Genomic DNA, 27,914 nt, shown 5'->3' on the forward strand with positions numbered 1-27,914 from the left:
CCATTGAAAATAATAGAAACTGGATTAATCCGTTCCTGGCTCTCACAAACTCAAATTTTAACAGGAAATACACTGGATTTTAAGGTAAAATATTAACAAATATTCCAAAGCAGCATTCAGATTCTGGGGCACAAACACACACATACAATGTGCAAGGCGTTCGGATTCCAAAGCAGAGTTCGGATTCCAAGACAAAATTTACTTAAAAAAAAAAAGTTCAGATTCCAAGTCGTTCGAGTTCTGGGACGTTCGGATTCCGAGGTACCACTGTATTTTGTTTGTTTCCCCTCCTGCCTTTAACTGACAGCCAAGAGTTCACAAAATAATAAAGAGCCTAGAGGAACAGCCCTGAAATTTATTCAGCTATGTGCCACAACTGTTACTAGTACAGTAGATCCTCGCGAATTCGCGCTTTGCAAATTGCAGATTCAGTCATTCACGGTATTTTCTGATTGCCTCTTCCGGTCAGAAAATACAGGGAATGACTGAGTCCGCAAATCAGCCTTCTGCACAGCCAATTCCTCTTCCTCTCCCTACCCGGTCAACCAATCAGTCTTCTGCACAGCTGATTCCTCCTCCTCTTCTCCCCTGTCAGCAAGTCAGCCTTCTGCACAGCCGATTACAACTCCTCTCCCCCCCCCCCCCCCAAGTCAGCCAATCAGCCTTCTGCACAGCCGATTCTTCTTCCTCCCCCCCTCCCTGTCAGCCTTCGGCACAGCCAAACCACCTGTCAGCCTAAATATTGTTTTTTTAGCACCCGCCGCCATCCCTGCAGCCCTCTCCCATCTCCGATCCACTCCTAAACCGCATTTGCGGTTTTTCGAAATTTGCAGGTGCTCCTGGAACGGAACCCCCGTGAATTTCGGGGGAGTACTGAATTGCTATTCTACACACTGACTCCCGGATACTATATAGGTCATTCAAATTTGGGCATCCAAATTTGCACATGATCCTGAGATCATGCACAACTTAATTGATTAAGGAGCCAGTTAACATCAATAATTGGGAGCTAATAATCAAATCGGCAATGTTAATTGGCACTAATTAAAGGCTGTACACTATTCTACAATGCTGCATACCCAAATTCCATAGTGCAGAACCCAAAAAGGGACATGGCCATGCGAGGGTCATGAGCGGGTCAGGGCTGTCCTGCAAAGATGCACACACTGATACAGAATTCTGGGGCTCTGAGCCCCAACTTGCATACCAGGATTTATACCAGATTTCAGTTGGCTTAAGACACGCTCAAACTTGGGCGTGAGAATCATTGATCATCCCATCGTGTACTTTATAGAATAGCGCTAAGCACTGATTTTTCCCATTGCCTGTTTTTCGATGCCATTTACTGAATTCGGCCCTGAATCTGCTGGACACATAGCAAACGTATGGTGTTAAGAAGGGCTTTCCAACTTCAGAGATGCTAAATGGCATTGTTATTTTGTGACACAGAGCAGTGCACATGCTGATTGGACTGAGTTACTTTCTTTCCCAGTGGTGACCCAACATTCTGCAAGATTATCAGAGAGATACGAGTTGCTTATTTTTATACCTACCTTTGAAATCGTTTTAGTTTCAAAGTTTGCTCACTCTCTGGACAAAAATCAAATCCTAGATAAGAGCACTACTAATTCTCTGGTCTCTGCTATCATGTGAGAAATGCAAGAACAACAAAAAAAAAACCAAATAAAAAGTCCTTGGCATTGCATGCGGAATGCACAAACTCTCAGGAAGCAACAGAAATGCGGACAGCACTTACGTGGATGAAGAAAATCTGCAATTTCTGGCGAATGGAACACAGATGAAAACAAACAGAACAAGACACAGACAGACCAAAATAAAAAAGAAGGCAGTATGAGATGAGCAGAAGAGAGTTAAAAAGAAAATAAAAGAATTAAAATATTGATTGAAGTCAGAGAGAGAGAGAGAGAGAAATAAAGAGAGTGGTGAACTTTATATGAATATCATATTGACCTCCAAAGATAATGGAAAAATAGCATAATTTATAAGAATTCTTTACAATTGTATGGTGATAATAAACACGCCTAACTGAATTATTTGGGAATACCTTCTCAGTTCTTATGCACTCATACCTTATACTTACTGCCTAGATCAGTGGTTCTCAACCCTGTCCTGGGGGACCCCCAGCCAGTCAGGTTATCAAAATATCCCTCATGAATATGCATGAGAAAGATTTGCATATAATGAAAGTGAGAGGTATGCAAATCTCTCTCATGCATATTCATGAGGGATATCTTGAAAACCTGACTGGCTGGGGGTCCCCCAGGAAAGGGTTGAGAACCACTGGCCTAGATCATGATTTGCAGAATATCTGTTTTGATTAGATGGATGTTAATTTAATAGTGATCCTTCTGCTATTATATATGTGTTCTTAGAAATACCCAACTACAATACCTGATGCCATGCCATCACATCCAACACCTGTTCCTCAGATTTCGTGCATGAAGGTTACGCCCTATAAATGCTGGCATCTAAGTTCCAACATCTGATAAAGGCTGGACATCCCCTCCCCACTCACTGGTCTAAGGCCCATGGTAGGATACTGTATTTCCAGAACATATTTCAACACTACTACCTGCGACGCTTCCCATCTCCGACAAATAAATACAACTGTTAGAGCTTGGTGAAAAAAATCCATTACTAATGAGTATCAAAAGCAGTTGTACAAATATTTTGTCTTCCTAGTTCATTGCTTCTTCAGTTCTATACAATATGTCTGCTCCCACTCTCTACTAAAAACAAATTATGCCAATCTAACAGGGGAAATGCCCCTGCCAAGGCTAGCTGAAATACCATATGCTGGAATAAATCAAATATTAGCAGCAATCATTGACCAAACTAAACAACAAAGTCACAAGCATTAATATATTGAAATCTGAAAGGAAAAAGCTTGGGCTCATGTATAATAAACACTAGATAAAGCAGAGTTGCTGTTAATGAAATTGGCCCTGGGGTAAGGGCCCCAAACTTCCATTACTTGACCCAGTTGGCCTTGGTACAAGGGCTCAGACCTGCTGAAGTCAGATATGACTGACCCCTGCATTAAGGTCTGATCATTCACAGGGTCATGTTCACTTACGGACTGGCTGAGTCTTGAACTCGGACACCGAACTGAACTCTCCAAGCCCCTTGCCATTGATCGCAGACAGTCTCACCACATAAGAGGTTTCTGGCTTCAGGCCTGTGATAGTAATGGTGCTGATGCTGGTGCTCTCGAAGTTCACTGTTACAGATAACAAAACAGTAAGTGTTGCAGGTTAGTTACAGACCAACCCAATGCTATAGCAAATGACAAACAAGTTCACCAAAATAAAATACTGATTTAACGAGGCAGATACCTTGCCTGTACATTTAAATCATTCTGAATATCTACCCCAGAGAGTCTAGTTTAAAAAAAAAAAAGTTTCCTCTTGCTCCAAACAATCATAACAAGGAAATCTACCTCACTAAAACCCTAGGAAATGAGGTTGGGGGGAGAGACAGATAGAGGTACCAGATTTGTTGAAGCAAAAAAAGAGGACACGTTCTGCCCCAGCCCTGCCCCCAAACTTCGTCTTTCCTTCCCTGAGCTCAGGGCCATGTCTAGAGAGCCTCTAGATGTAGCCCCGAGCTCTTGTCAAAGCCAGGGTTTTCCAAAACCTGGACTTTTTTTTTTTTAATGGGGCAGAAAACTCTGGAGCACCCGCGAAGTTGAGGGGAAGGGAGGGAGATGGTAAGACAAGTAGAAGGAAACTCTGGAGATGGCAAGACGAGGGGAAGGAAACTCTGGAACCGCTGCTGGCCGTCCTCTCGCCACCCGGCTGTCAGATGGCCGCAAGACAAGGGGACGAGATGCCCGTTGCCGGCAGTTCTCTCGCAACATAGCACCAACATAAAGCAACATAGGCACCTAAGTGTCTTTATAAAACAGGCACCCAGAAGCAAGCCTAATAGTGCACACATTTACTAACATGAGTTTATATCTGCTCCAAAGATGGTATAAATATGTTCATGGATTTTTAAATGGGTATTCATATATTTACATATTTAAAAAAATAACTCTGCCCAAACTTCACCCCTTGAAATAACTTTGCCCAGACTGCATAAAAATAGGCACACTCTTTTAGTGCACTTACCCCCCCCCCCTCCTCTCTTTTACAAAAGCGTAGCACAGTTTTTAGCACTGGCCAGGGTAGTAACAGCTCCAATGCTCATAGAAATCTTATGGAGAAAATGTGGTCACAGTTCTTGGCGACAGTGGTTAGGGGTTAAGCCTTGAAAAAGCTGTCTAAGCAAAACTTGTTGGCATTAACATCCCTAGCAGAGACCACTTGATCACAAGCTAAGTATTGGCTTATAAACATTAATAAAATTAAAAAGCAGAATGTAATGTAACATTAAGCTCTTTATAAGAGAATAGAGAAATAATAGATCCAGTGACGAGGAGACACGTAAAGCTCAGAACAATGAGAAATATTGAGTTCTGAGTGGTGCCGCTGAGGTTTACAAAAATCTTTACAAAGGTTGCTTTTTTATCTAGAAAAATTAATTTTAGCTAATTTATGAGTCTGCATAGAAATCTTATGAGCATAGGAGCTGTTACCGCTGTGACCGGTGCTAAATACCGCACCACACTTTTGTAAAAGGGTGGGGGGTATTAGTCTTTATACCTATATACCCTCTAAACAACTATATAAGACCCCTTTTTAGAAAAAATTTTAATCACTCATGTAAAAACCATATGATGGAATTCCAAAAAAGAAAGGGATGAACATAGAGTATTGCTAATTAGAACAGTGGTTCCCAACCCTGTCCTGGAGGACCACCAGGCCAATCAGGTTTTCAGGCTAGCCCTAATGAATATGCATGGAGCAGATTTGCATGCCTCTCACTTCCATTATATGCAAATCTCTCTCATGCATATTCATTAGGGTTAGCCTGAAAACTCGATTGGCCTGGTGGTCCTCCAGGACAAGGTTGGGAACCAGTGAATTAGAATATGAATGGGCTAACTTTCACAGTCTGAATCCCGCAAAGGAGAAGGTTTGGATAGGCTGGAGTGAGCTTCAACGGCAACAGGCCCATAAATAACACAGAAAAATGACATTTTAATTTAAACATGAAATTGTAATGCATGTGATTACAGGGCAGACTGGATGGACCAATCAGGTCTTTATCTGCCATCATTTACTATGTTACTATATATGGAAACCTATGTCATGTTTCTTCCAAACCCAATCCTACTGTACCTTCTCGGGCATCATGCTCCTGAACATTCCACTTTATTTCTCCAGTGGTTTTCCACTCAGCACGGTACTTGAGAATCGGCACACCACCAGTGGCATCTGGCTCATCAAACTCTACTTTGGCACTGCTGGAGTATGGTTCTACATTGTGAATGGATGGGGATGATGGTATATCTGAGGAAAGAGAGGTACAGGAAGAAAGAAGTGATAGTAAAAAAACCCCAAAAGTTAGAGTTCAGGAGTTCGCACATCTGTTTAACATCTTAATCTATAGTGTGAAATGGTTTAAAGCCAGTTGAAAGGCTTACTTTTTTGACTTGCCTTTGATGGCCAATCCTTGGGCTGACTGGGACTCTCTCTCATTGTGCAGAAATTTTCTTTGTGTATGATGAATGAATGTTTATTTCTTTCCTATCTATTACTGGAGTTCTTGTTCTGTTTTCCTGTTATTAATGTTAATTTTACTGTACACTGCGATCCTTCTGGAAAAGTGGTATATCAAATCTCAAATAAATTAAACTTGACCAAAGTGCAGCCATGTGAACCAGTTTACCATGAAGGTTTCACACTACAGGTAGTCGTCAACTTAAAACCACACCCAGTTCCGACTGACTGCTCATAACCCGATTTGGTCCTAAGTAGAAAAATGGCTGCTGTGAGTTCCCGCAGCAACCTCGTGAGACTGTCAAATCTCGTAGCAGTCTTGCAAGATTGCCACGGCAACCTATTTTTTTTTGTGAGACCTATTTTTTTTGTCATCACTCCAGACTTGGCTTGAAGAAACGAGGTTTGCATGGGGCTGAGGTTGGAACACGGCAGGTCTGGGGGAGGAACGGGGCAAGGCCACGTGTCCTTTTTCCAGATGCAAAATCTGGTAACCCTAATACAAAGGCTCCTAAGTTAGACACCTAAACCTTCTGAATATTGTCCTCAGAGGCTGTCTTACAGTAACTAGTTTGACATGAGAACTCTTCCAGCATATTGTGGTGAATTCACTTTCCTCTATAATGCACTAATCCAGGGGTCTGTGTCCTAGAGGCTCACCTGCTTGAACAAGCACAAACTCATAAGAATCCTGGCCAATCCTGTTTACAGCTGTACAATTATAGTTTCCAAAGTCATTCCCAGAGTCTGGGGTCACCTGAAAGAGGAGAGAATGTCACAGTCAGACTGCAGGAGGCAGAGGGCAATTCAGGCTCTACAGGAGATTACAGCACTGCTTGATAGTTTTGTTCCTTCAATGGGAACTAGGACACTAGCTTTACACAGTAAATAGACATATTTATACAAAAGTGGTTGTAATGCGCAGTAGGTGAAAAAGGCTGAGCAAATACGAGTTGGGAGCTGTCGATGTGCAGTCAAAAAGCCTCATGTTTATACTGTATTTTCAGCAGTAGGGTTCTTTGTGGGACAGCAAATAAACCAGTGGTTGAGCTATCTGTAATGCTGGCTGCTCTTACCTCCAGATAGCTGGCTGATGGGGTGTTGTAGATCTTAATATTAGTGTAGTTCGAACTGGGGAGCATCTGGCCATCCCGAAACCATGAGACGGCAGCACTGGGATAAGCAGACACTTCACAGGTGATATTCACAGCATTCCCTTCCCAGGTATACACAGTGACAATTCCCTGCAGTTTGGGGGCATCTGGGGGTCAGGGAGGTGGAACGAAAAGCATATATAGTTAGTACCTGTCTACCAGACAGGATGTTCTTCCTCTCAAGGTCAGGTGCGTTCTGCTGCATGATACAGATGCTTATACATATTCCAAACCCTTAGGCACAACATGGATGCTCTAGACCAGTGTATCTCAAACTGTGCGCCAAGGCACACTAGTGTGCCTCCTGAGATTTCAGATGTGCCGCGGTACATTGGGGAGAAGAGGCGCCAATGCCAGCTGACTGCCTACAGGATGTGCCTCTCATAGTGAGAGGCATGTCCTGTAGGCAATCAGTGGGCAACAGCACCTATCCTTCTCCCTGGCCCTCTTCCCTTCTGGCACCCCCCCCCCCCCGGCATCTCAGGGCCCGCCTGGAGGGCCTTCACACACACACGGACATTGACATGATGATGTCGCTCATGCGTGTGATGTCATCACAGTGATAGCCGAGCACTTCCAGGTGCCTCGAGCCACGGCCACTACCTTTAGTGTGCCAAGGCTCGAGAAAGTTTGCGGGACACTGCTCTAGACCCTGAAATCTATGGGAATTATAAAATTATGTTACAGCCAATCACATGCTTTTGAATTACACTCACATGATGAAGACTGATATAATGATATGGGGGGAAGGCCTACTGAAGCTTGTCAACTTGATTTCATTTGATATCACAATCACAGTCCAGTCCTTGTTTAACCTTATTGGCTTCATAATTTAAAGCCATCTAAAAAGTCTGCTCACAACCGAAAAAGTATGTTATAACTGGTTTCAAGTGTATTTGTGGATAGTTAGAAAAACTGCATTACAACTTGTGCAGTTCTGACACTGAAAGGACAACCAAGGCCACTTAAAAGCATATGCTGCTCTATAGTATTGTGATTTCAGTATGTTACATTCAAGCGACGGTTATGAAGAGTAACTGAGCTCCCTTTTTCCTATAATATCTGGCAATTACAGAAACCTAAACCTTCTGAAACACTATCCAAATTAAATTAACTACTGGGATCAGAAGTGATGAAGAATCCTTACATTGCACTTCGAGGTACATAGCTTGGGAGTCCTGTCCGATGGCGTTGCTAGCTGTGCAGATATATTCTCCGGCATCTGTATACTGGATGTTCCTCAGTGTTAGTGAAGAGACTCGGACGTGGTTTTGTAACACAGTGTGGCCACCCACTGTCTACAGCAGAGAAAAGAAACTACAGGTCAGCAGCTTGTGTGTTGTTCCATGAAAATATCAGCCTTACAAATAAACTTGGATAAACCACAGTTGGTATTTATGAGACTCCGCATATGTTATACTCTTCACAAACATGTTTGATCCAGCTGCCCTCCTTGAGTTCCATTAACCTAAGGAACATCAGAAATAGGATATTTTCCTATGTTGGTACATTCTTAATAATAATAACAGCTTATATACCGCAATACCGTTAAGTTCTATGCGGTTTACAATAGATTAAGCGAGGTACAAATTGATTGAATTTAAGAGGGGGGAAGAGGAGAGTTAATAGGACCAGAAATGTGTTGTTGAGGAGAAAGAGATTAATAGGACAGAGGAATCACTATGGAGGAGAAAGAAGATGAGTGGGTCAGTTGTCTAGATACTTTAGGAACAGTTGAGTTTTTAGATGTTTTCTTAAGTAACTTATTATCATTAGATATGAGTAGTATTCCCAGCTATTTGTCATTCTAGGCGGCTTTGAAGACTTGGTTGTTTGAGAAGACCTGGATTTCTATTAAAGACTAAATTCTATATATGGCTCCCAAAATATCAGTGCCTATAAAACCAGCTATTCTATAAGCCACGCTTAAAGTTAGGCACAGTTTAAAGAATAGCGCTTACATCTGGGAAACACAACTACATTTAGGCATGGCCATTTGCACCAACAAAATTTAGGTGCAGAGGCCCAAATTTTGTAATTACGCATGTAATTTAAAGAAATGCCCCCGATTTGCCAATTCCCCCACATGCTTTTATGACTCATAATATTTAGGGATGGATCCTACACCTAAATTTATACTGGTAACACTTGATTCTAATTAATGCTAATAATTGCTTGTTAAAATGTCTATTAACGGCATTAATTAGCTTGTTATTCAATTAAATTGCATGTGCAATTTGGGTGTGCAACTAAAGCTGTGAATGCAATTTTTGACACTTTTTATAGAATTAGGAAGTAAAGGCTTTTATGCATGCTTTTGTTGACAATGATAGCTTCATGATTTACAATTATTTTTGTTTGCAGTTCTTTTTATCAAATGTATGATTGGGTTTTTTATTGCTTATTATATTTTAACTTGTTGTTCAATTTTTAATATTGTAAACTACTTTAGAACAAATTTGTCTTAAGTAGTATATTAACTCAATAAATAAATCCAGTTTACAATTTCCATGATTAAGAAGATGTATTACAAAAGAATAATAAAAATTTGCTGCCAAACTGCGCAGTAGGATTCCCCTGAGCTGCTTTGGCTTCCATTCTTTGCCTTTTTTTTTTCTTTTGTTTAAAATATTTTTTTATTAGGCAACTGCCTATCATTTCACTGCAGAGTGGAGGGAGTAGGGAGGTGAAAGACCAGTCTAGAAACTTTACAGAAATGACTTGAAAGCAATGACATCTCCCCCTTCCCCCCCCCCATAAGAGCCCTGGGAGCAAAAAAAAAAATCATTTCTAACCAGATTGCTTTACAAAATTTCTGGGACTTGGTAGAAGATCCCTTTCTGTCAGGGAAGGTGGCTCTCAGACTGTTGCCTTGGGAGGTTGGATCCATCTGTCGAACAATCCTGTGGCCCTAGGATTTTAACCCAAAATCTGGCTCAAACAGAGAAAATTGCCCTGAGACTGTGGCTTGATGGTCTAACAATATTTCTCCTGCATCATTCCAGATGCTCACTATCTACTGGAGACAGTGAGTACACTGGCAAATTCCTATGCTGCAAATACACTGGTAGGTTCCTATATTGCCGATGCCTTTCAAAGTATTAAAGTGTGTTCAGTTTCTATCTGCTGGCATGGTGGTAGAAAACCGAACCATATGTTTAGTAGCTGAAAACAAAGCAGGATTTTCTCAACAAATCTGAAACCTCAGCACTGTGGGAAATTGAAAACTGTTCCAGTCTACCATGTAATAAATGATTACGCCTTACCCATATAAGGAGTAAAAATCAAGTTTACAAGATATTGTTAAAGTCAATAAAACAGGATTTTGTTAAACCATAAAAAAGGCAATTCTCTAAAAAGTCATTACATTTATCTGCTAACCATGCGCTTAAATGTACAGAACATGGACATTTAGCAGCCTAAATGCACATTTTCCTGTGAAAATGTCATTTGGGATGTAATAGGGGTTCCCACATGTACACTTGGGTGCCCAAGTGTCCATACAAAATTTCACACTGGGTTACTGGAGCAAGTGGAAGCACCCTGAGGTAGAATTGCTCCAAACTAGATCAGAAAACAGAAGTCACTCTGCTCATGTTAAGGAAAAAGTATGTCTTACCTGATAATTTTCTTTCCTTTAATCAAAGCAGACAAATCCAGAGACATGTGGGTTATGTCCATCTACCAGCAGGTAGAGACAGATAGAACTAAACTGAGCTCTGTCTTTTAGGATGGCAAGCTCCCTGGTCAGAAAGTATTTCTCATAACAAAGCAGGACAGTCATTTTGCACAAATAGACATAGAACTCCTTCCTCATAGTCCAACGCAAAGCAGTTAGGAAGTCCAACACCTAAGGAAGAAAGAAAACAACCAAACCAAGCTGAAAGGATAGGACTTTGGATTCATCTGCTGTGACAAAAGAAAAGAAAATTATCAGGTAAAACATAATTTTTCCTTCCTTGTCATCAACAGATGATTTCAGAGATGTGTGGGATGTAGCAAAGCAGTCCTCATCAGGGTGGGATAGTGAAAAGAACACCAATAAGAATGAGTCACCAAACCAGGTGTCCATCTGAGGGAATTCAGGGATAAACCAATCTGAAATAGTCCTCCACAAGAAGAGACCAAAGTCTGTAAGAACCACACTGCCCCTGCAAACCTGCCAAAGCATGAGGCCAAACAAATATAGCTAAAGAGTCCTCAGCGCAAGAAAATAAACAGCCATATTCATCTAGCAGCAGGTCACACCTTGCACCACATGCGAGAATAGAGCAACAACTGACATCCGGAGATGGATACGTGCTCGACAGCAAGGGATGAGACTGTATAGAACTGCCAGAGACAGAACCATGCTCGAGTCATAGATCTGCCCTCTATATCCAAAGATGGCTCAACAGCCAGAGATGATGCTGTGCTTGATAGTTCAAGATGGAGCTCTGTTCTACAATCAGAGATGGAGCCGCACCTGATACCCAAATGTAGAGTAGCAATCATCCTCCAGTGAGGAAGCAGATAGCCAGAGATGCAGCTGCCTCCTAGATCCTGAAATAGAGCTGTGCTCAACATCCAGAAAAGGAGTTGCTCTCAAGAGATAGAGTAGCTCTCAGCATTCAGCGAAGGAGCTATGCCCAACATCCAGCGAGGGAGCCATTCACGGCATCCAGCAATGGACATCCCAGATAGGAAGCAACACTCAACATCTAGTGAGGAAGCTGTGCTATCATCCAGCTAGGAAAAAGTGCTTAATATCCACTGAGATGAGCTTGACACCAGCAAGGAAGCTGCACTCAACATCCAGTGATGGAGCTATGTTACAGCAATGAAGTTGAGCTCGATTTCAAGCGATGGAACTGTTACAGCAATGAAGCTCCATTCAACATCAAGCCATGGAGATATGTTACAGGGGTGATATGATAGAGTTCTATAAATTACTAAGTGGAGTGGAAAGGGTAGATGTGAATCGCTTGTTCATTCTTTCCCAAAATACTAGAACTAGAGGGCATGTAATGATAAGCCATTATTAAGATGGCTTGGGGAAATCCACTACTTATTCCTAGGATAAACAGCATGAACTCTGTTTTACTACTTGGAATCTAGCTAGGTACTTGTGACCTGAGTTGGCCACTGTTGGAAACAGGATACTGGGCTTGATACTCCTTCGGTTTGTCTCAATATGGCAATTCTTATGTTAACATCAAGCGATGAAGCTATGTTACAGCGATGAAGCTGTGCTCGACATCAAACAACAGAGCTATGTTAGTGATAGAGCTGCACTCAACATCCAGTAATGGAGCTGTGCTCAACCTCTAGCAATGGAACAATGTGACAGCCAGATACTGAATCATGCCCAGCATTATGGCACAGACCCTGGAAGATCCAACTGAAATGGCAAATTGTCCTCCTCCAACCCTGAGAGGAAGCGAGCAGCCTGCCTGCCTGCGGGTCCACCTCCCTGATAGCCAGATCCAACAGAGTTCACAGAGAAATCACAGGCTAACTCCCAGGCCCAATAACAATGACCAATGACCAAGGATCTGGAACATGTCCTAAAACCAGACCTCAAGGTCCTGACATTTTCAAAATCTAGAAGGCCAAGAACCTAATAAATGCAAAGAAGCTACCAGTGAACTTCTAGGAGCCAAACATCCTGTGGTATAACATAACCAGAATAAGCGGCAACCACCAAGGCCTGGGAACTGCAGTAGCCTTCTAGGAGGAGAGGACACCTAAAAAAGCATAAATGGCAGGAACTGGTCAGATAACACAGTGAGAGAGCTGCCAGAGCAGAATCATAGACGTTATAAAGAGCATGCCAGAGCAGTACCTGAAACAGGAAGACACCACTGAGACAGGAGGACCCTGTCAGGCAGATTCCAAGACCAAAGAGTGCCACCAGAGCAGCAGCATCTGAACAAGAGAATGCAGCTAGAACAGCAGTGTCTGAGACAACCGAGCATCGCCAGAGCACTAGTGGACTGAGGGAGTGACTTTTACGGTTCTTCGATTCTTCATGTTAGGGCTAGGGTGTCTCAACTTAAGACAAGAGAGCTCCATCTCTACATCTGAGGCAAGAGAGTTCCACCATTTCCACATCTGAGACAACAGAGTATCACCAGTATCAGCTGAATGGCACCTGTGCAACCACAGACACAGAAAAATGCTGCTAGAGAAGCACCTAATATGGAGAGTGCGTTGGAGCATCACCAGAGAATGAAGAATGTAACCAGAGCAGCCGCCGAGACACGATAAAGCTATAGCGGCATGGGAGCCATGAGGTAGGCCTCTAGAGTGGCTGCAGAGACATGAGATTGATGGCAACATGAAAGAAAGCCATGAGGGGGCTGCCTGAGCAGCATCTGAGTGGCCTCAGAGCCACAGCAGAAACAAGGAGGCATTTCCAGAGCAGCTGCAGAGACAAGAGAGGACTACAAAGACAGAAAGAATTGCCAAGTCCATATCCAAGCCCAGCGAGAACTGCCAGAAAGCAAAAGAGACATGAGAAAGCTGATTGAACTGCAGGGGTGACCTGAAAGTAAAATCTGAGCATGCAGCCCGAGCAGCATCAGCTACCAGGACTGCATCAGCATAAGGGATAACTAAGAAAGAATCCCCTCCTGAGCCCACCAGCACCATACTAGAGGCAAGAAGAGACATGTGGACCCCTGAAGATGTGCAAAAAGACCAATGGGCACAGCAGAAAAAACAGAGAGGAAGAGGAACATCCAGAAGTAACCATGAGAACCCAGAACTGATCCGCTAATATCTGAATAAGGTTGTAGAAGTAAAACCACCAGGGTTTTTTTTTGGGGGGGTGGGGGTTCCAGCTACTTATACATGCACCCAAATAAGAACATACAGCACCACCGTACAAATAAAATCAAGATAAAAAGGCTGAGCCCATACTCAATCTCCAAGGCATACTGCTCTGCCACACATTAAAATGGCAGAGCACGCCCCAAGTGCAGGCGGAAAAGGCCGTAAAATCAAAGAACCGAAAAAAAAGTCACTCCCTCAGTCCAACCAGTAGGTCCAGAGATAAAAAAAAAAAAATTGAAAATAAGAAATAATCCACCTCATAAGCAGAGGATAAGAAGATGTCCATTTCATCCAGCCTTTTGAATCTAGGAGCATTGTCTTCACAGTCTGGGAAGAATGAAAGCAAGGGAAGACAGGCATTCCCAAACTATGAGAAACCACAACTACAATCAGAAATCCAGACTTCTGTATTGAAGAAAGCAACCCTGTCGCCCAGGAAAGACCCTAGACAACCACAGGCCAGACAGGAGAGGCCAAGTAGGGAGCAAGATTGGGAAAAGAATGGCACCAAAAAGAAAAATGGCCGCATGACAGTCAACTGTCTCCTATCATCGGCTCTCCCACCAAACAGAGAAAATACCCCTGGAAGAATTCCCGGATGCCCTATAAGTAGAGCAGCACTGAGAGGCTCTGCTGTGAAGGAAAAAATCCAAAGAACCACGACTTTAAAACAAGGCTGACAGAGCAACAACTGAAAAGCTACTCACCCATGTGCAGCCCAATTTCTCCTGAAGATTTATGGACCATGTTAACAAGCTTAAAAGCGACAATGCGAAAGACGCCTCCTCCTAGAACAGTCACAATAGTAGAAAACCTGTTCTCCTTTCTTTGTATGTATGTTTTGTTTTTTTAATTCTGTCAGGAGAGAAAATAAAGGAAGCGGAAAGACAGAGTTCAGTTTGGTTCCCTGTTCCGGGGAAGATGGTCGAATCAATGATCAGGGAAGGTATCAACGAGCATATAGAAAAAAATAATCTGATGAGATCGAGTCAGCATGGTTTCTGTAAAGGCCGATCATGCCAGACAAATCTACTGCATTTCTTTGAGGGGATAAGTAAGCAATTGGACCAAGGTGACCCAGTAGACATTATATATCTGGATTTCCAAAAAGCCTTTGACAAGGTGCCCCATGAACGCTTACTGAAGAAGCTGTGGAGTCACGGGGTGGAAGGAAACGTGTACAGATGGATCAAAAATTGGCTGGCGGACAGGAAACAGAGGGTAGGAGTAAAGGGGCACTACTCTGACTGGATAGGGGTCACAAGTGGTGTTCCGCAGGGGTCAGTGCTGGGACCGTTGCTGTTCAATATATTTATTAATGATCTAGAAACGGGGACAAAGTGCGAAGTTATCAAATTCGCGGATGACACAAAACTCTCCAGCAGGGCCGGAACTGTTGAAGAATGCAAAGAACTGCAGAGCGACCTGAACAAACTGAGTGAGTGGGCAAAAAAATGGCAGATGAGCTTCAATGTGGAGAAATGTAAGGTCTTGCACATAGGGAAGGGGAACTACATGTACAGCTATACGATGGGAGGGAGGGTACTCGGGGAAGGAAGCCAAGAAAAAGATCTGGGGGTATTGGTGGATAACACAATGAAGCAGGCGGCGCAATGTGCAGCGGCCTCAAAAAAAGCGAACAGAATGCTGGGCATTATCAAAAAAGGTATCACTACCAGAACAAAAGAAGTTATCCTGCCACTGTATCGAGCAATGGTGCGCCCACATCTGGAATACTGCGTCCAATACTGGTCACCATACCTCAAGAAGGACATGGCAATACTTGAGAGGGTCCAGAGGAGGGCAACGAGGATGATAAAGGGTATGGAGAACCTTTCATATGCCGAACGGTTAGACAGGCTGGGGCTCTTTACCCTGGAGAAGCGGAGACTGAGAGGGGACATGATAGAAACTTATAAAATCATGAAAGGCATAGAGAAGGTGGAGAGGGACAGATTCTTTAGACTAGCAGGGACAACTAAAACAAGAGGTCATTCAGAAAAACTGAGAGGAGACAGATTCATAACGAATGCAAGGAAGTTCTTCTTCACTCAGAGGGTGGTGGACACCTGGAACGCGCTTCCCGGAGAGGTGATAGGACAGAGTACAATTCTGGGGTTCAAAAAGGGACTGGATGACTTCCTGGAAGCGAAAGGGATAACAGGGTACAGATAGAGATTTACCTTACAGGACATTGAGTGAACAGGGTATGGGTATTTTAAGTTAGGTAGGGAACACTTTCAGGTCATGGACCTGGGGGGCCGCCGCGGGAGCGGACTGCCGGGCGCGATGGACCCCTGGTCTGACCCGGCAGAGGCAACGCTTATGTTCTTATGTTCTTATCTCCACTTCCTGGTAGATGGCCATAATTCACATCTCTGGATTCATCTGCTGTTGACAACAAGGAAAAAGCCATTATTTGCTGCTCCTGAGCCCTCTTGTCATCAAGTGGTTAATACTAGAGCCTTAGCACCCTGAGGTTGTGGGTTCAAACCCATACTGCTCCTTGTGACCTTGGGCAAGTCACTTAATCCCCCCCATTGCCCTAGGTACATTAGATAGATTGTGAGTCCGCCAGGACAGACAGGGAAAATGCTTGAGTACCTGAATAAAATTCGTATAGACAATTCTGAGCTCACCTGGGAGAACAGTATAGAAAATTGAATAAATAACTAGATAAAATTAGCATTGAAATTCTGTCGTTCAAGATTACTGCTATATATTCAAGCAGTATTCTCATGCCATCAAAGTACGCAACATGTGGGGCATATCAAAACAAAACAGATGGACTAAAAGGTATGAGGTTAAGGGATGAAGGATACAAGTACCTATGAAATGTCGTATCCAGTGTAAAGCACAATTAGGTTTCAAAATTAAGGGGTCCTTTAACAAAGGCGCAGTGGCGGTTTTAACCCTGCCGCCATTGACGAGGCGTTAGGATTTTAGGCTGCTGCAGGGGTTAGCGCGTGATGAAATGTCCGACGCGCTAACCCCCGTAGCGCGCCTTGATAAAAGGAGCCCTAAATTACAGAGGAATCATTTTGACAGATTCCCTTGATTTACACCCACTCCAATACAAACATTACATCATAATGTACATTCATCGGTCAACTACATTCAAGTGAAGTCATGTCAAAACTATAATAGAAGGCAAGTTTCTACCTGACAGCCTGCTGCATTTGCACAGCTGGTTACTCGTCTTCCTCAAAAAACACTATATGTAGTTGGTTTATCATATCTCTGGAGCAAGAGCTAGGCATCTGCTTCCCTGGATTCTTTGAAATATAGAACCTCCCCAGCAAATTCATATTAGAGTCAGAACGATGGGAAGCAATCTTTGCTTTGTACCTTCATTATTTAGGCACTTATCGTGGTAAAGCCACACTTTCAGGCCCTCTTATCTCTGCAGAAAATGACTGTGAAGATGAAGCTAATTTTTCCATTGCAGGGCAAGGTTCCATTAATCTGGGGCCCAATTATACTTCATGAGCAGAGCCTTAGATAAAAAGCTTTCTTACATCTTGGGCTTTAATACAGCAGCTGTCCACTTTCCACATAACAAAGCTTTAAGCACCTGTCGATGAGAATAATGCAACTTTTATGTTAATAACCCTACTGATAAATGAAGACGTTCTCTCCTTGTACACTATCTGGGCCAAAACCAAAGTCAACTGGCGCAGTGGTTAAATCTACAGCCTCAGCACCCTGGGGTTGTGGGTTCAAACCCACGCTGCTCCTTGTGACCCTGGGCAAGTCACTTAATCCCCCCAATGCCCCAGGTACATTAGATAGATTGTGAGCCCGCCTGACACTCTTGCTAAAATAATAGTTTACACCAGTAACTATAATTTATTCATTCATTCATTTAATTTTCCATACCATTTTGCCAGGAGAGCTCAGAACGGTTTACATGAGTTTATTCAGATACTAAAGCATTTTTCCCTGTGTCCCGGCGGGCTCACAATCTATCTAATGTACCTGGGGCATTGGGGGGATTAAGTGACTTGCCCAGGGTCACAAGGAAGAAAATACAGCTTAGCATGTTAAAAAAGGGGATATATATTCTTTTTCAGGTATGTTAGCGACAGAAAAAAGAACACAGACGGGATTGTACGCCTAAGGAAACCTGACGGTAACTTTGTAGACTCGGATTCAGATAAAGCCGAACTACTCAATAGATACTTCTTCTCAGTCTTTACCTGTGAGGCGCCGGGATCAGGTTTGCAGCTACAGACAAGGGGGTGCTCGGAGGACCCGTTCCGGGATTTTGAATTTACCGCGAGCAACGTCTACCACGAGCTATCAAGGCTAAAAGTGAACAAAGCCATGGGACAGGATAATCTACACCCCAGAGTACTTCGGGAATTGAGAGATGTCCTGGTAGAGCCATTAGCTGCACTTTTCAATCTTTCCCTAAGCAAGGGATAAATCCCCTTGGACTGGAAAAGTGCTAACGTCATTCCACTCCACAAAAAGGGATGCAGGTCAGAGGCTGAAAATTACAGACTGGTGAGTAAACTGGTGTGTAAACTTATGGAAAGAGCCAAGCACAGGAAAGAAAAGCCAAGCACAGGAGAGAGCACACACACACACACGCAAAGGCAAGAGGAGAAAGCACCTAGTGGACTAAAAAGAGAAAGAGCAATGGAAGCAGCAGGAACCCAGAGGAGCTTCCCAGTGTACTGCACGGAGTGTCATATGTACGACTACCTCCCCTCGGGAAGGCAGGCATACGTATGCAGTCGGTGTCAGGAACTGGAAAGCCTGAAGAAGGAAGTCGGTAGACTACAGGCCAGTTTTTAGGAGCTGGGGGGACTCCACATCTCGGAAGAAACGATCGAGACAACTGAGGACCCCACAAGAGAGAGCCACATCGAGGAGCAAGGTTGAGAGGTTCATCGAGGAGGCCTACAGGAGGGTGGAAGAACAGGATCATCAGCAACGCTGGAACAAAGAAGCTACGCCCACACGAGATGGAAGACAGGAACCAACAGAAGGAAGACAGAAGCCATCGGACACTAAGGATGAAGGACCTTATGGAAGAATCGAGCAAACAGAGGAGGCAAAGACTCACCAGAACCCTGAAGGAGAAGTACTGAACCACACCGAGGATACAGACTTGAAACCAATGAGGAAGCTGAAAAAGGGGAAATCTGCAATCATAGTGGGAGACTCAATCCTGAGAGAAGTGGACAGTCACGTAGCAGGAGGGAGAGAAGACCGGCTAGTAACATGTCTCCCAGGGGCAAGAACGAAGGACATCACCGACAGAATTGAGAGGATCCTGGAAGGAGCCGAGACAGAAGTGATAATCCACATTGGAACAAATGATGTCAACAGGAGAAATTACAGCAGGTCTACACTAACTGAGCAGTTCAAGATCCTGGGAAGGAAACTGAAGCGAAGGACACAGAAGATAGCATTCTCAGAAATCCTGCCAGTACCGAGGGCAGATGTGAAGAGGCAGATCGAACTACAAGCAATAAATGCATGGCTGAGGAGATGGTGCGAAGAGGAAGGTTTCCACTTTGTGAGGAACTGGTTAACTTTTTTGGGGAAGAACAAGCTCTTCAGGAGAGACGGACTGCACCTGAGCACGGCAGGAACGAGACTGCTGGTAAACAACATCAAGAGAGAAATAGAGCAGGCTTTAAACTGAGAAGAAGGGGAAAGCCGACAGTCGACCTGACGTTGACGGTTCGAACAAGAGTATCCAGAGAAGATACTGAGCGGGAACAATGCTGGGAAGAAACAAAAGACGAACTACAGAACTCTAAGGATCAAGAGAAACTAGAGAACAAAAAGAAGAGCAAACATCAGGAGATAGAAGAACAGGCAAATATGAGGAAACAGGTTGAGGATGAAAAAGACGCGCCTAAGGAAGAGGAAGAAAGAAACAGAAATCAGAGGCTGGCAGCTCATGAGGGGGATGGCAAGAGGAGCAAATCACAGGGAAAAACAGCAGGAAAAAGAAAAAAATCAGGACTTAAATTGCTTGTACGCTAATGTAAGGAGCCTAAGGACCAAAATGGGAGAACTGAAAGTCACGGCCACAAAAGAGGACCTAGACATCATTGGAATCACGGAAACATGGAATGAGGAAAACAAATGGGACGTAGTACTACCAGGATACAAACTCTATAGAAGAGACAGGACTCACAAGAAGGGGAGAGGAATAGCACTATATATAAATGACACCATTCACTCAACCAGAGTGGATACGGCAGCAAAGGCGGAAGGATTGGAATCATTATGGGTTAAATTACCAGGAAGAAATGGACTTGACATAAAATTGGGACTGTATTATCGTCCACCTGGACAAACAGAAGCAAACGATAAAGAACTGGAAGCAGAATTGAGGCGGGAATGCAAAAATGGAAGTGTGATGGTAATGGGGGATTTTAACTACCCCGGGATAGACTGGAGTATTGGAAACTCCAACTGCGCGAGGGAAACAGAATTCCTAGAGGCTGTGAGGGACTGCTTCATGGAACAGCTCGTCAGCGAACCAACGCGAGGGGATGCCACTCTCGACCTAATCCTCAATGGGCTAGGGGGATCTGCAAAGGAAGTGGTAGTAGTAGGACCACTAGGAAACAGCGATCACAACATGATCCAGTACAAATTAGAAGTAGGAACATCAAAAGTGAAGAAAACCACAGCGTCTACGCTCAACTTCAAGAAAGGGAACTACGATGCTATGAGAGAAATAGTGAGAAAGGAACTCAGAAACAGCTCAAGAAAGATGGAGACCGTAGAGAGAGCCTGGTCCCTATTCAAGGGCACGGTGCAAGAAGCACAAAATCTGTACATCCCCAGGTTTAGGAAAGGGTGCAAAAAAAATTCGAACAAAAGACCTGGTATGGATAACAAATGAAGTGAAGAAAGTGATAGGAGAAAAGAAAAAATTGTTTTGAAAATGGAAAAAGGACCAAACCAAGGAAAACTGGAAGGAACACAAGAAACACCAAAAAGAATGTCACCGAGTGGTTAGGAAAGCAAAGAGAGAACACGAAGAGAGGCTGGCTGGGGAAGCAAGAAATTTCAAAACGTTCTTCAAATACGTTAAAGGGAAGCAACCGGCGAGGGAGGAAGTAGGACCGTTGGATGATGGAGACAGAAAGGGAGTGGTAAAGGAGGAAAAAGAAATAGCTGATAGGTTAAACAAGTTCTTCTCGTCAGTCTTCACAAGCGAGGACACATCCAATGTACCAGAACCCGAAGAGATCATAAGTGGAAACCAAGAAGAAAAACTGTCGCAAACAGAGGTAAGCCATGAGGATGTCCTCCAACAGATAGATAGATTGAAAAGCGACAAATCACCGGGCCCGGACGGAATCCAGCCAAGAGTATTAAAAGAATTAAGAAACGAAATAACAGAAACACTCCAACAAATTTGCAACCTATCCTTGAAAACTGGGGAGATCCCGGAGGACTGGAAAATAGCAAATGTTACACCTATCTTTAAAAAGGGATCGAGGGGTGACCCGGGGAACTACAGGCCGGTAAGCTTGACTTCAGTTCCGGGCAAGATGGTAGAAGCGCTGATAAAAGACAGCATCTATGAGCACATAGAAAAAAATGGACAAATGAAAGCGAGACAGCATGGCTTCTGCAAGGAAAGATCGTGCCAAACAAACTTACTGCACTTCTTTGAAGGGATTAACAGCCAGATGGACAAAGGGGAACCCATAGACATCATTTATCTCGATTTCCAAAAAGCCTTTGACAAGGTACCCCATGAGCAGCTATTTAGGAAACTGGAACCACGGGGTGGAAGGGGACGTATACAGATGGATTAAACACTGGTTGGCAGGCAGAAAGCAAAGGGTTGGAGTGAAGGGCCACTACTCGGACTGGAGGAGGGTCACGAGCGGTGTTCCGCAGGGGTCGGTGCTCGGACCGCTGCTGTTCAATGTATTTATAAATGACCTAGAAACAGGGACAAAGTGTGCAGTTATAAAATTTGCGGATGACACAAAACTCTGTAGCAGGGTTAGAACCGTGGAGGAATGTGAAGACCTACAAAAGGACCTGAACAAACTGGAGGAGTGGGCTAATAAATGGCAGATGAACTTCAAGGTCATGCATATAGGGAAAAAGAACCCGATGTTCAGCTATAAAATGGGGGGATTAGTACTAGGGGAAAGTAACTTTGAAAAAGACTTGGGTGTGCTGGCAATGAAGTCAATGGCACAATGCGCAGCAGCCGCAAAGAAAGCAAACAGAATGTTGGGTATTATTAAAAAAAGGTATTACAATGGAGGAGTGTGTGGCACAGTGGTTGGATCTACAGCCTCAGCACCCTGGGGTTGTGGGTTCAAACCCCGTGCTGCTCCTTGTGACTCTGGGCAAGTCACTTAATCCTCCATAGCCCCAGGTACATTAGATAGATTGTGAGCCCTCCGGGACAGAGAGGGAAAATGCTTGAGTACCTGATTGTAAAAACCGCTTAGATAACCTTGATAGGCGGTATATAAAATCCTAATAAAACTTGAAATAAACTTGAAACTTGAGAACGAAGGAAGTCATCATGTCACTGTATCGTGCGATGGTGTGCCCGCATCTGGAGTACTGTGTCCAATATTGGTCACCGTACCTTAAGAAGGACATGGTAATACTAGAGAGGGTTCAGAGAAGAGCGACAAAAATTATAAAAGGTATGGAAAACCTTCCATACGCAGACAGGTTAGAAAGGCTGGGGCTTTTCTCCCTGGAAAAGCGGAGACTCAGAGGAGACATGATAGAGACCTTCAAGATCCTGAATGGCATAGAGAAGGTAGAGAGGGACAGATTCTTCAACCTATTGGGAACCACAAGAACAAGGGGGCACTCGGAGAAATTGAAAGGGGACAGGTTTAGAACCAATGCTAGGAAGTTCTTTTTCACTCAGAGGGTGGTGGGCACCTGGAATGCGCTTCTGGAGGTTGTGGTAGGACAGAGTACACTATGGGGTTTTAAAGAATTGGATAAATTCCTGAAGGATGCGGGGATTGAGGGATACAGATAGAGGTAGAGATAGGATTATGAAAGGGTATAGATAGAAGCATAAAGGGAAATAAAGGGTTTTAGACAAGGATCACCTTACAGGTCATGGACCTGATGGGCCTCCGCAGGAGCGAACTGCTGGGCGCGATGGACCTCTGGTCTGACCCAGCGGAGGCAACTTCTTATGTTCTTAAATGTTGAAAACAGATTGGATACGATTCTGGATGACGAGAGACTGAGGGATGCCCACCAGCATGGATTTTCTAAGGGACGGTCTTGTCAATCCAATCTGATAAGCTTCTTTGACTGGGTAACGAAACATCTGGATAGAGGAGAATCCCTGGATATCGTGTATTTGGACTTCAGTAGGGCTTTTGATAGTGTCCCACACTGTAGGTTATTAAACAAGATGAATACGATGGAACTAGGAGAAACATTGACTGCATGGATTAAAGACTGGCTTAGTGGTAGAATTCAGAGGGTGGTGGTAAATGGTACTCCCTCAGAAACGTCAGAAGTGACCAGTGGAGTGCCGCAGGGCTCAGTCTTGGGTCCAATACTATTTAATATCTTTGTACGAGACCTGCCTCAGGGACTTCGAGGTAAAATTACATTATTTGCCGATGACGCTAAGCTATGCAACGTTGTGGACAGTGCAACCATGCCCGACACTATGAGGCAGGACCTACTTTTACTAGAACAATGGTCTAATACTTGGCAACCGAGTTTTAATGGCAAAAAGTGTAAGGTTATGTGCCTTGTTAGCGGTAACCCCTGCAGAACATACACCATGAATGGTGAAAACTTAACAAGAACTGTTGCAGAACGGGACCTGGGTTTAATCATTAGTGAAGATATGAAAACTGCCAATCAAGTGGAAAGAGCTTCAGCCAAGTCTAGACAAATGCTGAGTTGCATTCGAAAAAGTTTTGTCAGCTGAAAGCCTGAAGTTATAATGCCATTGTACAGGTCCATGGTGAGACCTCATCTGGAGTACTGTGTTCAGTTTTGGAGGCCACAATATCAAAAGGATGTGAAGAGAATGGAATCGGTTCAGTGAATGGCCACTAAGATGGTCTCAGGACTCAAGGATCTCCCATATAAAGAACATCTAAGCAGGCTGCAGTTATTTTCTCTCGAAGAACACAGAGAGAGGGGAGACATGATAGAGACATTCAAATATCTTACAGGCCGTACTGAGGTGGAAGAGGATATCTTTTTCCCTAAGGGTCCCACGGCAACAAAAGGGCATCCGCTCAAACTCAAGGGTGGGAGACTTCATGGTGACATCAGGAAATACTTTTTCACTGAAAGGGTGGTTGATTGCTGGAATGGTCTTCCACATCAGGTAGTTGAGGCTCGACTTCAAGGGACGATGGGATAAACATGTGGGTTCGCTCTGGGGAATTGCTTAGGGGGAGGGTTCTTTTAGAGGGAGGGTTCTTTGAGTGGGCAGACTTGTTGGGCTGATGGCCCTTTTTTGCCATAATACTCTATGTTTCTAACCACTCCTCCATAAACGCCCCTTTCAGTTCTGGGTGCACAGTGGGATTCAGAGGCCTAAAAGGTCCCTGGATACATTTTAAAAGCCATTTTGATTATTTGCAACTTGGACAACCTGTCTTTTAGATCATCCAAGTGCCAACCTGGGTGGGTTTTTAGACATGTTTAAGTTTTGATTATGAGCTCCTTAGCATGTGAGGAACTGTTGCATGCTAATTGATTAGCACAAGGTTACTACAGGGATCCTTACCATCTCCAAAATAGATGACGGTGGGGGCTTCCATAGTAAGTTGTTTACTGGCTGCGCACTAATGGCAAAATTAACACATGGCTATTAATTCAGAAATTGGGAAAATCAGTCATTTCCCAGCCACAGCAAAAGTGGCCTTAGCATATGGGAAAGACCTGTGTAAGGGGTGTGCTAAGGCTACTTTTGCTGCGGCTTTAGCAAGAGGGCCTCTATGAGAAAATATTTGATTTCTGGGTAATTTACTTCAGTATTTTGTATTTCTTTCAGTTTATTCTTTTTTCCATTGCAAGTGTACATTGCTTGCTGATATTTAAAATTATTGAATAAAAGAAGATATTTAATTTCTGGGTAATTTACTTCAATATTTTGTATTTCTTTCAGTTTATTCTTTTTTCCATTGCAAGTGTACATTGCTTGCTGATATTTAAAATTATTGAATAAAACGAAAATTTAAAAAAGTAAAGAAAAGAAGGCATAAGTTTAGGCACCCAACTTAGAAGCTCAACTTTTTTTTCTTTTTGGATATCTGGCACTTACTTTTTCAATGTGCAGATTTTATTGGATTTTCAAGTGAATGTATGGGTATGCTTTTGCTTTGAAAATGACCCCAGGGAAATGTGTACACGTTTATTTGGTGCATCTAAATTTTCTATGAAAAATTATACATAAACGTTTGAATTTTCAAAAGTATGCAAATCAAGTGCAAATCCCTTCTAAATCCTATCCCTGAGAACACCTTTTCTCACTGTGTTTGTTCTTACCCATATATTAGACAAGCAATTTTCCTAAAGTCTATTTCTACGAATAAAGCACTGCTTTAATTATAGACAGGGCTTTAAATATTAGCCTCTTCATCTAATTTGGAATGATGAAAATGTAAGTCAAGCCTGATAGGATGAGAAATTTAAATTAGAACGGGACATTCAATTAGAGAGCCGTCTAACTGCTCGATGGAACCTATAGCCACAGAAGACAGACACATATTTCATCCAAGACAATCAGGCTTCTGCATCCATCACAGCACTGAGTGCACCTTAATGGCTCTAACAAACAAACTCCATCTTCAATTGGATGTCAGTAAGATTGCCATTACTATCTTTCTTGACATTTAATCTTTTTGAGGAGTAGCCTAATGATTAGTGCAGTGAACTGAGATCCTGGGAAACTGGGTTCAATACTCCCTGCAACTCCTCGGGACTCTGGGTAAGTCACTTAACACTCCATTGCTCCAGGTATAGAGGGGGAAAAAAAACACCTTAGATTGTGAGCCCATTAGGGATAGAGAAAGTACCTGCATACTTAATTTATTTATTCAATTTTCTATACCGTTCTCCCAGGGGAGCTCAGAACGGTTTACATGGATTTATTCAGGTACTCAAGCATTTTTCCCTGTCTGTCCCAGTGGGCTCACAATCTATCTAATGTACCTGGGGCAATGGGGGGATTAAGTGACTTGCCCAGGGTCACAAGGAGCAGCGTGGGTTTGAACCCACAATCCCAGGATGCCGAGGCTGTAGCTTTAACTACTGTGCCACACATATACCCCCAGAATCTATATATGGTGCCCAAAATTGGGCAGGGGATGGAAATATAGGCACCAATTCAAGATGTTCACCCAACTAAAATGTCCAATGAGCCATTTAGTACCAGTAATTTAGTGCTCATTGGAACCAATGAGGTGAATCATAAACATGATTGATTTTGCAACTGATGGATGGAGGAGCAGCACCAGAAGGGCATCATGTTTATGATTCACCTCAGCCCCGAAGAAAGAGAGTGAAACGAATGTTCGTCGGATGAGGTGCTGTTGCAAAAAAAATTAAGTTAAGTAATAACATAAATTATTATTGCATTACTATAAAACTAAAAATAACAACAAAAACCCCCCACAAAAAGTTAAAAAAAAACCCAAAACTAACAAAATGGTGTGCTGATAAGAAAGTATAAACCATTCACTGCAGCAATCGCATCGATGACGATTCCAGCCAACTGAAGTTATATTACTTTGCTGGTACTCTGAAGATCCAGCTGAAGCTGAATTAACAGTTGCAATGATATATAAATGGTGGAATTGATTGAATCTATCGTTTAATATTTGTCAGTTTCAAGCAATAAAAGTTAGCATTGAGTGCCAATTTTCTTCAGCACTGATTTTTGACCGCCATTTACTGAATCTAGCCTGTAACGTATGTAGAGCTACGTACCACTAGTAGCACTACAGATGTGATAAATGGTAATACAATAATAGTAACATAGTAAATGACAGCAGATAAAGACCCGAATGGTCCATCCAGTCTGCCCAACAGTCACACTCATTATACATTCATGTTTCAATTGTCTTTTCTTTAATATTTCTGGGCAACAGAGCATAGAAGTCCGCTTGGATTTAAATTACTTAATTATAATACTGTAATCACATCATATGTCTTATTGTATTAATAATTGGGAGAAGGATGGGAGAAAATGATTGTTTTATGTATTACTTGTGTAGTTAATAGTGCGTTTTATGCAGTATTTTATGCTCAATTAATTGTATTGCACTGTCGAAGTTTGAAAATCAATAAAGATTAAAAAAAAAAAAAAAAAGTCTGCCTGGTACCGTCTTTAAGTTCCCGCTGCTAGAGTTGCCATTGAAGCCCACTCCAACCTATCCTAACCATCCTGTCACTGGAGCTTCTATCAAAGCCCTCTCCAGCTCACCCTAAACCAAATCACCACATATGTGATGCCTAGTATTGGCCTTAGTTTGTTTTATACCATTCATTTTCTAATTAGAGATCCTCTGTGTTTGTCCCACACTTTTTTGAAGTCCGTCACCATTTTCATCTCTACCACCTTCCTCGAGAGGGTATTCCAGGTGTCCTCCACCCTCTCCATGAAAAATAATTTCCTGACATTCTTCCCAAGTCTGCCACCCCGCAACTTCAATTCATGCCCTCTAGTTTTACCATTTTCCTTTCTCTGGAAAAGATTTGTTTCTATATTAATATCTTTCAAGTATTTAAATGTCTGTATCATATTTGATCAGTCTTGGCTTAAATGGGACTATCCTCAACTGGTTTGTATCGGAGGCAATTTTTTTTTTTTCCAAATGGGTTAATTTAGTGCATTATAAACAGAATCAAGCCCATAAGGGACAATCCCATAATACCTCAAAAATAAAAAATATCTCCTTTAAGTATCTACACAACAATATCTCCGGAGACAAAAGATGACAATAGGAAACTTAGGGCTCCTTTTACTAAGGTGCGCTAGCGCTTTAATGCGCAGAATAGCAAACGCCAGCATTGAGCTGGTGTTAGTTCTAGGAGCGTAGCGTGGGTTTACCGCGCGCTAAAATCCTGCGTGCGCTAAAAACGCTAGCGCACCTTAGTAAAAGGAGCCCTTAATGTTCTTGAGCGAATACAGTTTTCTAGAAATTCCAATTGCCTATGGATCAACAAACTGTCTTTAACAAAAGCTGTAGAAGCTGACTGGCAATTAACCATAGAGAAAAAAAATTTGTGACAATTTGGTGTCCATCATACCAGTTTTAGAATCCATATCATTAGTAGCATAGTAAGGGAAGGATGGACC

At 42.9% G+C, this 27,914-nt stretch overlaps 1 protein-coding gene across 11 annotated transcripts in view; it reads right to left on the bottom strand.

Annotated features, from left to right (window-relative positions):
* The window catches only part of NCAM1 (neural cell adhesion molecule 1), a 462,617-nt gene that overhangs the window by 114,514 nt on the left and 320,189 nt on the right, over nucleotides 1-27,914 (bottom strand). For 4 of the 11 annotated variants that reach the window (XM_033917706.1, XM_033917708.1, XM_033917711.1 and 1 more), the window contains 6 exons: nucleotides 7,929-8,079; nucleotides 6,704-6,888; nucleotides 6,288-6,384; nucleotides 5,247-5,417; nucleotides 3,098-3,241; nucleotides 2,066-2,068 (listed from right to left, as the gene is read on the bottom strand). In XM_033917706.1, the coding sequence (XP_033773597.1) occupies nucleotides 2,066-2,068; nucleotides 3,098-3,241; nucleotides 5,247-5,417; nucleotides 6,288-6,384; nucleotides 6,704-6,888; nucleotides 7,929-8,079 (751 nt within the window). Of the gene's footprint in view, nucleotides 1-1,756; nucleotides 1,781-2,065; nucleotides 2,069-3,097; nucleotides 3,242-5,246; nucleotides 5,418-6,287; nucleotides 6,385-6,703; nucleotides 6,889-7,928; nucleotides 8,080-27,914 lie in introns of all 11 variants that reach the window. The other 7 variants (XM_033917707.1, XM_033917709.1, XM_033917713.1 and 4 more) reach the window with 2 other exon arrangements.

Source organism: Geotrypetes seraphini, chromosome 13 (assembly GCF_902459505.1).
Source record: "Geotrypetes seraphini chromosome 13, aGeoSer1.1, whole genome shotgun sequence".
Classification (NCBI taxonomy): domain Eukaryota; kingdom Metazoa; phylum Chordata; class Amphibia; order Gymnophiona; family Dermophiidae; genus Geotrypetes; species Geotrypetes seraphini.